Here is a 16,475-nt window from a genome sequence, read left to right as displayed (position 1 = left end):
TATTTTTACGAAGTAAAATTTATGAAGTAAACCATGTGTAGTGGTAAATGGGCTCCCCAGTCCTTTCCACAGATCCAACACAGGCATCACTGGCGGCATAATCTTATTTAGCCTCAGTGGATCGAGCAGTTGATTCTGTCGACTTAGTAGGTTCTCCATAACAAGAGCACAACCTATAGATTGGGCAGGGAGTAGTAGTGGTAGCTAATAGTTAGTACTCAGGGTCTGAGTATTGTATTTCATAACAATACTTACTGAATCAAAATAGTTCAGCTGAGTGGTTGGAGCAGCGGGCTGGCGGCGTACATCAAATGGTCAGGACCACTACTTGTTAGCCGGAAAGTGCAGTAGTATAGGGCCTTGATCTGTATCCAATTGGGCGTTCGCCCTATTGTTGGACAACTCCTAATAGCAAAGGCGTAGTACGACAGTAGAAACGGCTCTGCTCACGACGACTAAAACAAGGCTCCGTGCTCTGCTCTATTAGCTATCATACGGCACTATGCTACTTCAGTTGACAAATGCGAACAACAAAGCAAAGTGCTAGCGCCCGCTGATCACTTTGCTAGTGTTCGCCTTCGTCAAGATCTACCGACCTGCTGGCCGGTTACTAATATTATAATTTACTTTTATCATTTTATTGATATATTATATAAAAAAATAGGAAGATGTTACATTCTCCCTCTTTAGTCCTTACGATTAATATAAATTTCCCTATTAGGACGCGTCGACCTTTTTCAGTTTGGAAAAGCCTATCATGCATAGTCTCTTTTATGTTCCCGTACATTTTCATTATGGTACTCCATCTCTCACACACTTACGTTAGAGTAAATATTCTACAACTGACGTTAAGCAATTGACATTTAGCAGCACGATTCTTAGAACTTAACCACCAAAAATAATAAAGAGTACCTATTCTACTCTCCAGATACCTATTCTATTCTATATAGAGATGAGGATTTCTAGGGCATCAAACTCATAGTAGTCCACAGTGAGTTGCGCAAGAAAAACGAAAAGAGAACCTCCTTTTACTCTCTTGGGTAAAACCTAATCTAGGAATGATTTTAAGACCTGAAATATTGGGGATGCAACTAACCTCATTAAAAAAATGAAAACCCAAATCTCACTCTCTCTGCACTTTGAAAAAAAAATATTGGCTTCAGATTTAGCAAAGACTATTCAAAGTTTTCGATATTGAGATCTATGCATTTTGAAGCTTAAATTTTAAATTTTTTCATTTAAAAATAAGGGATTGTTTATAAAAAAGACTATTTATCTTTTGTACATAGAAGTCACAATCATTATTGTCCCTTAAACTCCAAAATGAGTGGTTTCCTATATTGTAATATGTATTTTCCTATTTTGGATTTTGTTTCTATTAATAAGAGTGTTATTGAATTAACACAAAATACTAAATAAAAAATCATCGGACTATGTGACTAACAAAAATCATCGGACTAAATAAAAAACCATCGGACTTGTCCTTTAAATTTAAAATAGGTCGTCGTGTTATTGAATAGACACAAAACTTCAAAAAAAAACAAAATCCTCATATTTGTAATTAACTGCGAGCCATCCAATTTGACATCTAATGAGTTGAGTGGGAATAATAATGTATGGAGAGATTTTTTTAGTTGGTTTACAAATTTTTGTATGGAAAATAAGTCGTCTGCCCGAGGGAGTAGATGTACAGTGTGGAATATTAAGAGAGAGATAGAAAGGATTTGAAACTTGGAAAGAGAGAGAGAGAGGGTAGCACGCAGAGTAAGAAAAGTTGGATTTGAGCACACGGGGGTCGTTTAAACCTTGCTTTCCTGCCGTACCAATGACAGGTCTACACGAGTCCATCTAATGAGAAACCCGCCAAATGAAAGCTTGGAAGTATGCTGTTTGTTCTCAGAATTAATTCCTAATCGTGTTATTCACACCTTCCGTTTGCTAAGCAACTGCTGCGTATAAAAGCCAACATGCCATTGTTGCCTCATCTACTGCTTACTCTCCTCTCCTCTTATCTCTTCTCGGTGCGCGTGTGCGTGTACGTGTGCGTATCTTTAGTACGTGAAAATGGACTGTGAGTCATGTAGCAAGAAGAAGAGGTTGAGAAAGGGGCTTTGGTCTCCTGAAGAAGACGAAAAGCTTGTGGCTTATATCACTAAGAACGGCCATAGCTGCTGGACTTCTGTTCCCAAGGGTGCTGGTAACCATTTCTCTTATTCTCTTTACATGCACATTCACTATTGGCTGTCAGAATTTATTTGTCTTTTCCAACTAGAGGCAAATGCGGTCCCAATAATGTAAACAAAATGTTCTATGAATCCCTCCTCCGGTTCCCATTACATGTATGTAGTTCATCTCCAATAGTGTGTAGAGTGTGTGTGCGTGTGTGCGCGTGTGTTTTTTGGTAGGTAAATGTTTGGTTCAACCTTGAGAAGCACAATCAAATAAACGTACAAAATAAGCATAGTGTCTTTGTCATGAAAAAAGAAAGGAGAAGAAAGACAATGACTTTGGTCCCTAAGGGAAACCATAGTATACTACCTCTTTATATTTCTCATCGAACCCTGACCACACGATGTCAATAATGAACGGCAATTGGGACGTGTCTTTTTTCCTCCATGCAGAACATAAATAGCAACTATAGTTCCTTTTTTATATAGTATCCATTAAAGTAAAGGTTCCGGATCCGAGGGCTCCAAATCAATTTTTCTTTCTTTTTGAATGGATGCATGGACTTTTGAGACCTCAAAACACCCAAAAGTTTTTGGGCCAAATACTTGGAGAACTGAGAGACCAATGTATTAATTTACCATGGGGATCATTTTACGGGTATAATTTTTTTTTTAACATTAGTTTTGCATCATTTCATCAACTATTCATGGACATTACAATCTGTAGTGACTTCTCTAACAAAGTTGCAGCCGTTTAATATTTTCTTCCTTTGAATTAGGATAAGGTTTCTACGAGTCCTCGAACTCATATGTAGAAATAAGTCCCCTCTTAAAAATCTGTTTTTGATATAGATTTGGACCTAATTATTAAAGAATATGTAATCTCTAATATGGAGATCTTGAATATGTAAAAATAAATTAATTTTAAAATTTGAAAATCATAATTGATGATTTTAATTTTTTTGGACAGACCACACATTAGCATCCATCTTTAAGATGGTTGTTTTATGCCTTGGGGACATAAATGTATGAATGCATCCCCCAATGCATAGAACTTTTTTTTTTTTTTTTTGGGTAATTCAGTAGGTAAGACAGACCCCTAGCTGTTTTTTTAAGTAGATTTGGAGTTAGATTTGTTAAGGTATTAGTGGGGGTGATGTAAGTAGTAGGAATAGAAACCAGTAGGAATAGAAACCATAATGTGGTGACTAGGTATAGGGATTCTACCACCCTGACACTTTTCCTATAAATGATGCATGTGAATACATAAGAATAGGGTCGGCAACAAGCCAGCCCTGGCCCTAGCCCACCCCTATTCTAATGAGAGTCGCCCTTGGCCCTATCAGGGTTGAGCTCCCACATAAGTAGAAATGTGGGCGTATTAATAAATATATTTTTGAGATGGATTTTGGGACTTAATTTTTAAGGACATGTAATCTCTAACATGGAGATCATGAATATGAAAAAATAAGTAAATTTTAAAAATTAAAAAATAATTCTAGTAAAAAAACATTTGGACCAGTAGTTTTCATTGTTTTTACAAGGAACAGCGACTGGGAATCAAAAGTCACATCTAAGGACCCTGTCATGCCTATATCCGCTGTCTTGCACCTCCTCTTCTTGGAGCATTCAGGTGCTGTTTACTCTACGCACACTTTTGGAATTTATATGAAGCCTGCAACCAACATTTGCATACAATTTGGGATCTCGGATGCAAAACTACCAAAAAAAAACACCTAAAGGACAGGAGGTGCGGAGTGCTGCCAATGGGCCTGCCACCGCAACACTACACCTCGCCCACAGGCCTGGCCCGGGATTGAAATCCCAGACACGTCTCCATGAGTCTTAGGATGTATTTAAAAATGAGCCCCTTCTTAAAAATCTATTTTTGTAATGGATTTTAGGCTGAATTTTCAAAGAATATATAATCTCTAACATGGAGATCATGAATATCTAAAACTAAAGAAATTTTAAAAACTAAAAATGATAATTTTATGAAGAAAATATTACATTATTAGTTTCAACATTTTTGGAAGGACTGCACATTTGCATCCATATTTAAAGTGGACGTTCTATGCCTTGGGAGATGCAAATGTAGAAATGCTTCTCTCTCACTGTAAAAAGAAAAACCACAGAGATTGTCAATGCATCGAAAGAGAAAGACCATCTGGAAAGAGAGTAAGGTTCAGAGAGAGAGAGGTAAGGAGTAACAGTTTATGTTGTGTTGAGATAGAGTACAGTTGGATTGGAGCATCGGTGTGGAGAAAGGGAGCCCTAGGGTAATGAAACAAGTTCAGGTGGTCGAGAGAGAGAGCTAGAGCGAGAGAGCAGGGTTTGTTGGTAAAAAGGAAGCAGAGACTGCTAAGATTGACTTTGTGGAGAGGGAGACAGAGAACATGGTTTCTAGGTCTGTGAGAGAAAACAAGATTTGATTTGTGAACATTTTTTTCTTGTCACAATTAATTTTGACTATTGGATGTGAAATTGAGTGGATGCATTTATTTCATTGACTAAACTCAAAGTTCAAAAAAAAAAATTTTGAACTTTATGACACATTTAAGGTATCAGATTTCATATGATGGTTTTAAGTAATTGTGACTTCTCAATACAAAAAGTAAATGGTTTTATTGTATACAATCTTTTTTTTTATTGGTTGGGGGGAAGGGAGTCTTTATTCTAGGATACACCACTGTAATTGTGAACTTGGGATTTTTTGCTTTGAAATTGGATCCAAAACGACTTGATTATATCTATTTCATGGATTTTAATAAGAGTAGTTTTTGTCATTTCAAAATCCATCCAAAAGACAATTTGAATTTTATAATTATATCTTTAATTTGAAAAGTAATTTAAAATGGAAAAGTAAATAATGAGATCATTTGAGAAGTAATTTAAAATGGAAAAGTATACAATGAGATCATTTACTTTTGGTACACGGTGGTCACAATTAATCTTAAATGTGAAATTATATGGTTGCATTTATGCCATTGACCTAGCACAAACTTCAAAATAATTTTTTCGAACTTTGTGACACACCTAAACTATTAGATTTTGAATGGATCGTTATAAAGAATTACAACCTCCTTGTATCAAAGGTAATTGGTTTCATTGTATACAATCCTATCATGGGGGCATACCTTCAACCAAATATGTTGGTAAAAAAGAACCCGGCATGAGAAATAATGAAACTTGCATGCCTATTCTTACCCATTAAGGCCCAAAACCCCAAAAATTATAGTAATTGGAGCGATATAACTAATTTGTTGGGGCCTGGGTCCTGAGCCCTATTGAGTCATATTGAGTAATGAATAGACAAGTGAGTTTCATTATTTCTCATGTAAAGTTCCTTTCTTGCCAACATTATTGAAAAAGATTTGTGTGGATCATATCAAATTATTAAGATAAGGCTCACATGATGATAATGAAAATATTCCTTATACAGATTCGTAGTTATCCAGGGTGAGCCACGGCACTGTAGCATGGCCCACGCTCGGGTCATGCCTCTAGGGTCCCAATCCTAACTCAGGCCAACCTTAGCCCAACCTATTGCCAATCTTACTAAACTATGGAATCGGATTCCATTCAGACTTCATTTGTGATCATGTCAGGCTTCCATGGAGAATGTGTTAACCCTAGGAAGTGGCCGGGTTTTAAGAACGAGATACAATCCCATCCATTTTTAAAAGAGCACGTATAGCATGCTCCCGTAGGAGCATATTCTTACGTCAACTCCCTCGATTAAAAGAGCTACTTGGAAGGATTTTTTAAATCTAAAATTGTCGGATCCGTCTAGATTATCTTTTTTAAGAATAAAATTTGGAGTTTGAATTCTTGAAGATCTCGATCTTGCCCACCAAAAATTGGACGGTTATTGATCAATCTTGGCACATTTATTTTCTTAGGCATACGGAGAGGATGATTTTTTTTTATTGAGGGTGGTTATTAGTTTCTAGAGGTTACATACCCAAAATTTTAGGTTTCAAAAAATATTCCGAGCTTGAGTTTTACATGAGGGAGCACATACGTAGCTCCCATTGGAGCAGCAATTATTTTGGCTTTTTAAAACATGGTGTCAAGCTTTTTGAATGCAAACGTAGTACGTGTGTCAGGCGACACACTTATATAATAGGGTCCCTCAATGCACTAAATATCCATCTTGAATGTAGATAGATGTTAAAAAATAATGGTCTTTCCACAAAAATTTGAATTCTGGTAGAGAATTTTATTCCCTAAATTTTTGAATGAAAAACTATTTTTAAAAGAGTGATTTACATTTAGGTAAAATACGAAATCATCCACGTATATGCATAAATTACAAAAAAGGCCGGTCAACATATTTTTTTAAATTTTTTCAAAATTATCCCTCGATTAACCCGAATTTTGATTATTATTTTTTAAAGTTTTTTTTAGTTTTTTCATTAATAGGATAGTACCTTAAAGCTTGGGGCGCTATCCTATTAATGAAAAACTAATAAAAATTTAAAAAAATTAAAATTTGTATTGACCGGTAATTTTGAAATAAAATATAATAAAGTCGGTTGACCGACTTTTTTTATAATTTCTGCATATAAGTTGAGCATTATGTATTTTATCTACAATTTTACGATCCATATATAAAACACTTTTTTAAAAATAGATTCTAAAATAGGACTCATTTAAATAGATGTGTTGGCTAACTCAAAGAAACCATGTATAGAATGCGAGCGAGACTTCAAAGCTTGAGCCGTTTTAATGATAATGAATTTGGATTCCAAGCAATATCAAAACCAGTGTAATCACCTTCAACGTAAAACTCCGGCAAGAAAAATGCCACTTTTTCAACGTTTTGGCCGATGAAGGCTTTTTTGCCCTTTAACCTTAAATAAGTGGAATATTTATAAAATACATAATCTAAAAAGGCAAAAACGTATTATAATTTAACCAAGCAGCACATTTCAAATTAAAACTACCAAAAAATTGTAATCAAGTCACAATCCATAGTCATCAAGAGCCCTAGAATCACGCATCCATTATTTGTTTTCACTATAAACTTGCAAACCCAGTTTAGACGAAACTCGGCTTTGACGTTCGAATATGAGAATTTAAAAAATTCATGAGAAAAAAGGCCTTTTCTAAACAATATAAGATTTATACAAGAAGGGCCATTTTCTTTTTCTTTTTTTTTATACAATACAATAGGAGTTAGAGAAAATTACGTACGGATGCGTTCTTGAAAATCAAAGGACACCGGCCCCTGTTTCTTTTTCTCTTTCTTTTAGTTTTGCCCCCCATCGAGCATCTCCAATATCAGATAGGTGAAAAATTCGCATATTTTTTGCTATTTTCTGTTAAGTTTGAAAAAAATATATTTTTTTGATTTTTTTATTTCTTTTTAAAATTTGTCTGTTTATTTTTTAATACTTTAAAAAATATTTGAAGTTTGAGCTTGGTTAATGGAATAAATGTAGCCACCCAATTTCACATCCAATGGTTAGAGTTAATTGTGTGTCAAAGATAAATGGTCTCATTCTATACTTTTCCATTGCGAAAGAATGTGCATTCTTGAGTATGTGAACCAATACCTTATTCCCTAATGACAAGTTTGGTGTGCCAAAGGTAAATGGTCGAACCGGAAAGGTTAACCAGACATGGGCCCGGAAGCGGTTTAACCGACCTAACCAGTAAACCGGCCAATTCAACCGCTCTAACTGAATAAGTTTTGGGCGATCAAAAAAGTGTTGAAAAAAATAAAAAAAATTGCAAAAAAATCTACTAAAATGTGAAAAGAATATAAAAAATAATTACAACAAAACACATTGAAATGAAGTTGAAGATTAATGAAAAAAATGGATTTTAACGAATCGATTTGTGCCTGAGGCATTTTTTAAATTTTCTGAAAAAGATGGGAAAATATAAAAGTGAGTATCAATTACCAAATCAATTTTTAATGTTTACTATAATGTAAAGAATATCAAAAAATGCATTACAAATCAAATTCTTTATTTTTGGGAATTTATGTACATTTTTTTGAAATTTTTTTTTTTAAATACCGGTTGATCACCAAAACTACCCAAAACTCGAACGGGCCACTGACCGATTCCGATCTAATAAAGCAGTTAGCGGTTAGATCACCCGATTTTACGAACACTAATATACACACATCAACATCTGCACCATCGCACAGTTGAGATGCATATACGCAGGTGTTAGCAACATATTTTCTTGTGAAATGCAAGCGTGCTAATGTGAAGGGGGTTGTTGGTAGGACTGGAGAGATGTGGAAAGAGTTGCAGACTGAGGTGGTTAAACTATTTGAGACCAGGACTAAAGAGAGGCCGCTTCTCCCTTGAAGAAGAAAACATTATTATGGCTGCGCAGCAGCTCTTGGGCAACAGGTACTTTCTAATTTCACAAAACCACACATTTTAGTCTAATGTTTTGGACCCCGTGGTAAGGCTTCAAGTACAACATCAGACATAGTTCATTCAAATTAGACTGATTTACGTATCGACTCAAAACAATTTATTAAAATACAAAATGCTCTGTTTATAGGTAGAAATTACAAAGAAAGTCGGTTAACCCACAATTTTATTGTTTTTGGTTTTTTCGTTAGTTTTAATTTTCATTTTAATTTTAGTTTCAATTAAAAAACTAAAAATAAAAAATTCTTCCTTAATAATTAGGGAAACAACTGGACTAAATAAGGAATGAAATGATCATGTTATGGATACTTTATCTTGCTTTTGAAATAATTTCCAAAAAACAAAACATAGCTAAGCCACTAAAATCTGGTTATTAAAGACAACAATGATTGGATTTGTGTGGTGGTCGTGGATGGCACAGGGTCGATCTGGAGAGGGACATCTCACCCTAGTTACTTCTATTCAAATCCCTCTAGCTCTCTCTCTTTCAAGAGGGGGACAACTGACTCCCCTTATTTCGATTCAAATCCTTATATCACTAAGGCTAAAGATAATAAAAAAGACTTTAATAAAGTAGAATAGAGAATCAAAATTCATGTAACCAATTTCAATTAATCGGAAAAAAAACTAAAATGATGATGATTCAACCCATGGGTTGTGGAGTAATAAACCTGTGAGCATATCGATTTTAGACTTAGTCGCATGAATACAACGTGCTTGATGTAAACTTCTCTTAATTCTTGTATTATATCCAGCTATTTAGCTGCAAGCTATATGTTGCATCAGAAAATGTGAATGAGTGGGGCTGCAAATTCCCTGGACTCAATAAAGGGAAAGGAGGTAATCAAAATCCCTAATTACATCAATGGAAAAGTTGAAAATGACACTCTTATCTATGTTTGGTGGGTATCTGTCTCTTGGATTTGGATCAGCATCATGCAAAAATATTCCATCCTATGTTCCTAAAGTTTTGGGCAAGCCCGTGAACCCATTTGGAATTGTATAACCTCAATAAATAAACATTTTAAATCATACTCCCTATTTACTTGCAAAAAAAAAAACTACTAGGGATTGTATAGAATGTGACAATGCACCATTGGTACATGGAAATGGCAGTTACTTATAACCATATGATATGAAATATGATAGCTCGAGTGTGTCATAAAGTTTAATAAAAAAAAAAATTTAAACTTTGAGTTTGGTCAATAGAATAAATGGAGCCACTCAATTTTACATTTAATAGTCAAGATTAATTGTGACCGCCTTGTGCCAAAAGTAAAAAATCTTATTATATACTTTTTTAATTGAAAGGTAGGATCTAAGTGTCACAAAACTTAAATTTCAAATATTATACGATGAAAATAATCATATATATGAGTTTGGGGTAGTTCGCAAAGATTCATATTGAAAAATCATCCTCATGTGCACGAGGGAGTAGATATACAGTATGATCCAACATGGCGTCATAGGTGGGCGTGCTCATATTTAATTGCACTGATGCCAAACAATGTCAATGCCTGACGCAAGAGAAGTCACGTCCATAAAAAAGGATGGGATGAGGTATGAGAATAGAGGGTCAGAGATGCAATGAGACGTGATACTATATAAAGCATGGTTGGTAAGGGTCTTTCACAATGTTTGACGAGATTTGTATCTTTTATGTTGCATGTGCACGTCCATAAGAATCATAGTTACGCAAGTGGGAATCACCATCAATCGATAACCGACCAAACAATATCATATAATTTCTATGATTTTTTTTAAGAGAAAGCTTTCTATATTACGCAACGACATAGAAGTTTTATGTTTTCCCTATGTTCCCCTTACCATTCGGCTGTCCATTTTTTATCAAGCGAGTTATTTATCGTTTAATCTTAGATCCAACGTCTTAAAATATTTTATTTTTAATTTTTTAAATACAATTTTTTTTAATATAAAATTTGGTACGTATCATCTTCTCATTGGGGTGCACCTATAAAAAATATTAACAATAATTTTTTGATAAAAATTAATGACCAAATACCTCTTGAAATTTTCAGGGGTATTTTGATTATTTTATTTTATTAAAATTATTTTTATATATTTTTCGTTAGTGCGAGTTTAATATAGGAATGTATGTCCAAAATTTGGTGTCAAAACAATTTATATAACAAAATTTAAAAATAAAACAGTGTAGAGAGGTTATATTGTGATTGGGGCAATCTTAGCCCTCCATTAAAAAATGGACGGTTGGATCAAGGGGAACATGGAACATAGAACTTCTATGTTGTAGAGTTAACAACCCATCAAAATACAAAGGTTAAAGTTAGAAGAGGTCGTGATTGATGTATTTATCAAAACAATCATTACTTTTTGTTTAAAAATGTATTTTAATAGATAACTTAACCATTAAATAACCACAAATTTGAAATTTTTACAAAAGTGCAATAGCATTTTGAAAGTTAGTGTCCTGAAATTTTATTTTGTAAAATGACATTGTTTTTAGCAAAAATTTTAACTTTACCTTTTATGAAGATGACAAAAGTATCCACTGTCGTGTAGTAATATTTACAAAATTACCCTTACTTAATGATGAAGATATCACAAAAAGTAATTTTTTTAAAAAAATAAATTACAAAATTAGTAAATCCACCATTCACAACTCTATATATATATATATATATATATATATATATATATATATATATATATATATATATATATATATATATGGGTTTTTCTAGAGTTAATAACCCCTCAAAATACGATGGTTCAAGTCAAAAGGAGTTGTGATGAGTGTATTTATCAAAACAATCATTGTTTTTTTATTAAAAATTATTTAAATAGGTAACTTTATCATAAAGCGAGGGTAAATTTGAAATTTTCACAAAAGTACAATGGCATTTTGGAAATTAGTATCTTTGAACTTTATTTGTAGAGTGTCATTGTCCTTTAGTTAAAAGTTCAACTTTACCTCTTATAGAGATGACAAAATTACCCATTGTCTTATAGTAATATTTATAAAATTACCCCATAAAAATAACTATATTTAAAAAATAGACTACAAATTAATAAATCTAAACTTCACGACCCTTCAAATTACGAAGGTTCAAGATAAAGAGTTGTGAAGGTGGATTTATTAATTGCGTAGTCTATTTTTTAAAAAAAGTTACTTTTGTGGGGCAATTTTGTAAATATTACTACGAGACAATCAGTGCTTTTGTCATCTCTACAAGGGCACTCTACAAATAAAATTCTAGGACACTAACTTCTAAAATGCCATTGTACTTTTGTGAAAATTTCAAATTTGCGGACGGTAAAATTACTTCTTTAAATAATTTTTTAATAAAAAAATAATGATTGTTTTGATAAATACACCCATCACAACTCCTTCTATCTTTAACCTTTGTATTTTGAGGGTTGTTAACTCTAAATAAACCCATATCTTATATTAAATTATATATATATATATATATATATATATAAAAGAAAAGATCCTTTACACCAATGGGAGTACTGCTACAATAAACGCCCACGGCCCAATTAAATATGGATCGATTTGATGATCACAAATGTCTTTGAATTTTAATTTTACTTCTACAAATCCAAATCACTTGAAATTTTAGGCATATATTCCTAAAAAATATGCGAATCTATAAAACATATCAAAACAATATTTTACATGAAATAAATTGATCAAAATACCCCCGAAAATTTTTGTAGGTAAAGTCAGTTTATTTTTATTGAATTATTTTTTTTTTATATTTTTATTAGGTGCAACATGATGAGAAAAACACACACCTAAAATTTCAAGTTATTTGGATTTATAGAAAAAAAATTAAAAATCAAACACGAAATATGGTCGCGATTGTCAGATCAGCCCAGATGGACCATTGGCATTTACTATAGCGATGAGCGAGTGGGCGTACATAATCCACGACATATATGTATATACAAAACTCTTCCCAATGCCTATAGGCAAAAATGAACAGTGATTTCTCTTACCCTCAGCACCATTCAAACTTCATCGCACGGTTACAGTTGTCTGGTGGTGTTTCATTTTTCTTTTTCCTTTTCTATAATCCAAATTACTTGAAATTTGGAGCATGTGTACATCTTAGTGAGGCATACCTAATAAAAATATGAAAAAAATAATTCATAAAATATAAATTGACCAAAATACCCCCATAAAGTTTTAGGGGTATTTTGATATATTTATATTTTTCGAATTATTGTTTCATATTTTTATTTGGTGTGCCTCACTAAGATATACACACACTCCAAATTTCAAGTAATTTGGATTTGTAAGAAAAAAATGAAAATTAAAACGCTACCAGACAATTGTGATTGTGCAATAAAGTTTGGATGGTGATGATAGTAAGCGAAATAACTGTTCATTTTCACCTACAAGGGCATATATATATATATATATAGAAAATATGTGATTAGCCCACTAGCTCATATGAACATATAAGCCCAACGGCCCAGATTGAATCTGAGCCGATCTGACGATCATGGATGTCCTGTAGTACTTGAATTTTATTTTATTTTTTTTAAAAATCCAAATCACTTGAAATTTTAGGTGTATATGTTTCTCATCAAGGCGCACCTAATAAAAATATATCAAAAAAATCATTCGTGAAAAAACAATGACCAAAATACCCCCAAAACATTTCGGGGGAATTTTGGTCAATTTATTGCTTGTAAAATATTTTTTTGATATTTTTCAAAGATTCATCTATTTTTGATAAACACACGCCTAAAATTTCAAGTGATTTGGATTTATAGAAAAAAAACTAAAATTCAAACACTACCGGACAACCGTGATTATCATATCGGCCCAGATTCCATCTGTGCCGTTGGGCTCATATGTTCATATGAGTTGATGGGCTAATCCCATCTTTTCCACACACACACACACACACACACACATACACACACACACACACACACACACACACACACACACACACACACATATATATATATATATATATATATATATATATATATATATATATATATATATATATATATATATATATATATATATATATAACTGTGACCGTGTGATGAAGTTTGGATGATGATGAGGGTAGGTGAAATCACTGTTCATTTTCACCTATAGATATTTTGTAGTATCTTCGTATATATATATATATATATATATATAGCCGAGGCTCTAAACAATCAAATGAGAGCTCGCCTAAAAAATTTCTCTAGAAGAGGTTGTTTTGATGATAAAATATCCTCAAATTGATCATCTCGAAATCAAGATGCACGGACATGAGAAATAATGGATTTCTAGTTTTAAAAATAGTGCATCTTGTAACATATTTTTGGACTGACAATTTTTAAGATTTTGAAGTTTTCATAGATCTGCTGGATCTATACTATTTTTTAATCTTTAAATTTTTATTATTAAAAATGAAAATATATTTTAAGGCTATCATAAAGATTTCAACTATTGAAAACACATTTCTCGAGACTCTTTTTGAAGGTGTGCTTTACTTTGATTGTTTAGAGCCTTGGCTCTATACAAACTACACCCATATATGTGTGTGTGTGAGGCTGATTTCAACTGTCAGATCTGAGGTTGAGATGGCTTGAATCACAATGTCACAAGCTGGCTCTTAACTGTTTGATCCGACAACTCAGGGATTTTTATTTTTTATTTTGATTATATAAATCATTTTGAAGTAAAATTTGGGGTATGCATAGATCTGACAAGAGCGCACATTATAATAATAATAATAATAAAATATTTTCAATGACGAATAAGCTCCATAATACCTCTAAAACTTTAGGGGCATTTTAGTCATTTATGTTTATGTAATATTTTTTTTTTTTTCCAGGTTCACCCTAATTTTATAATGGAACGCTCCAAATTTCATCGAACAAGGTTTTGTTGAAAAATAAAATGAAAAATAAGAAAGCGTTTGGCATGATATTGTGGCATGAAGAATCGTTGCAGTAAAGAAGTGGGATTGCTCCTCGTGAATTAGAAGACAACCAAGTGAAAGTGATGGTACACATGGTTTTAAGGCAAAAGAAATGCACCTATCGTGTTGCTTATATTTCACCATACCATTTAGGATGCTTTATTTGGTCCCCTAATTTTATCACGTTTTGCATCGTTATATCATATCAATTATGCAAGAGCTTTCAAATTATGCACTATGAACCCTAGGGAAAAAGGAAATCATTTATTACTTTTCCAAAATAACAGAGAAAAACTAAACTTTACGCCAAAGACTTCATTTCCTTTTTATGAAGTGGTTGTTTACTATTGCCTTTATCGATGCCTATTTTTATTCATCTTTTCATCAGGTGGGCCCAAATATCCAATTATCTCCCTGGACGTACAGACAATGAAATAAAGAATTATTGGAATTCTCACCTCAAGAAGAGGGCATGGAAGAAAGAACAAATTGAAAGGTCATGGACTCTCAAGGCCCAAGAGAGAACTCCATCAAACAATATCGTCCCAGAAGAGCCGAACATAATAAATGAGGTGCCTAAACTCTTTCAAGGAGAAGTTGGACCCTATTACAATTTCAACAACCTTTATTTTGGTGATTCTCAAGTAGTATTAAATGAGAATTCTAATATTTATAACCAGCCACTCGGAGGGGTGGTCCATGAGAACCATCCTATTGCAATGACACCCTGGGTTCCACCAGATGATGGCCCCCTACAAATGGAGTCCATTATTTTCCCACAACTGAATCCTTTAGATGTGTTTCACCCAGGAATGAGCATGGGTTTGCAAGGATTGGAAGCATATAACTCTCTCAACAATGGGGAATTTTAAGTTTCTACTGTTATGCATGTAGATTGCTTTGAGAAAGTTTCCTTAATAGGAGCAATGGGGAAGATGTATTCAAATTGAATACAAGAAGAAAAAATTAAGTAATAGTCTACTTATTGGATGTATGTTAGATATGCTGCTATATGACTATCTATGTAACAAATTAAGGTTGGAGTCCCTGCCCATCTATTGTCTTTATAAATTGTGATCTTATGTAGAAACAATAAGAATAATTCATAGACAACTTTTTACAGGTTGCATTGCTGGTATTCTTAGAACCTTCCAATCTATGGTGCGATGTGAAATTTACAAAAAAAAGTTGTTTTATTTATGGAATTCTACAGGAGTGTGATATTTTTTGATATTTTAGTTGGGATTTTATACTATGAGACTATTTACCATTATTACAAGGAGATCACAATAACTCCTAGCCATTGCATGTCAAATTGGATGGCTTAAAGTGTGTCATGGAAGTCCAAGAGTTTTTTTTTCTAAATTGAAAACCACCCTGCTTAAAACTTGACTAACAAGAATGATTTTGCCCCCTTGTGCTAAAAGTAAATGATCTCTTGTATGCATTTGTTTCATACTTAAGTCTTATTTTTTAAACGCAGCTATGTATTTAATTTTATCATTGTTGTATACGTTGAATTTGGCATATCCATATTTCTCACCATTACACATGTATAAAAAATATTAAAAAAATAAGTTAAAATAATTGAACCAAAATACAAATAAATATTGCAGGGGTATTTTGAATATTATTTCAACATTATCTATGGCTGTGAGATGGTAGATGTGTAGGAAAAAAATGTAAAATTAAAATACACTTTATGCTCACAATATTTGGATCTAAGCATAAAATATGAAATCTAAGGGACGATTTCTAATTTGAAAAATAAAATAGGATTTTCCTATATATTTTTCACTAAGAAATAAAGCTTGGAGTCCTCATCCATCTATTGACTTTATATCGTGTTCTTAACTTGAAACAATGAAAGGAATTCGTTGATGACATCTAAAGGTTGCACGGCTTTCTGCTCTTAAGATCTTAAAGAAATTTTAAAGAACTTTTAACACTATTCAAGTGCGAGCTATGGCTCCTACTCAACCTAA

At 33.0% G+C, this 16,475-nt stretch overlaps 1 protein-coding gene across 1 annotated transcript; it reads left to right on the top strand.

The window, feature by feature from the left end:
* The first annotated feature begins 1,985 nt into the window (after window positions 1-1,985).
* On the top strand, window positions 1,986-15,616 carry LOC110007944 (uncharacterized). Its single transcript, XM_020672370.2, has 3 exons — window positions 1,986-2,197; window positions 8,413-8,542; window positions 14,879-15,616. Exons 1-3 carry the CDS (start codon window positions 2,065-2,067, stop codon window positions 15,360-15,362), a joined length of 747 nt encoding a protein of 248 aa, XP_020528029.1. The 5' UTR covers window positions 1,986-2,064; the 3' UTR covers window positions 15,363-15,616.
* The last annotated feature ends 859 nt before the right edge of the window (window positions 15,617-16,475 follow it).

This window comes from Amborella trichopoda, chromosome 13 (genome assembly GCF_054954075.1).
Source record: "Amborella trichopoda isolate Santa Cruz 75 chromosome 13, AtrichopodaSantaCruz75HAP2 v2.0, whole genome shotgun sequence".
Lineage (NCBI taxonomy): Eukaryota > Viridiplantae > Streptophyta > Magnoliopsida > Amborellales > Amborellaceae > Amborella > Amborella trichopoda.
Note: the sequence above shows the minus strand (reverse complement) of the source record. Positions and strands in the feature narration are given on the sequence as shown.

What these genes read in the sequence shown, in the direction of transcription:
- LOC110007944 (XM_020672370.2), top strand. Translation starts at nt 2,065, where the DNA reads ATGGACTGTGAGTCATGTAGCAAGAAGAAGAGGTTGAGAAAGGGGCTT. An exon ending in TTCTGTTCCCAAGGGTGCTG is followed by an intron (nt 2,198 to 8,412) that starts GTAACCATTTCT and finishes GGTTGTTGGTAG; the next exon opens with GACTGGAGAGATGTGGAAAG. An exon ending in CAGCAGCTCTTGGGCAACAG is followed by an intron (nt 8,543 to 14,878) that starts GTACTTTCTAAT and finishes TCTTTTCATCAG; the next exon opens with GTGGGCCCAAATATCCAATT.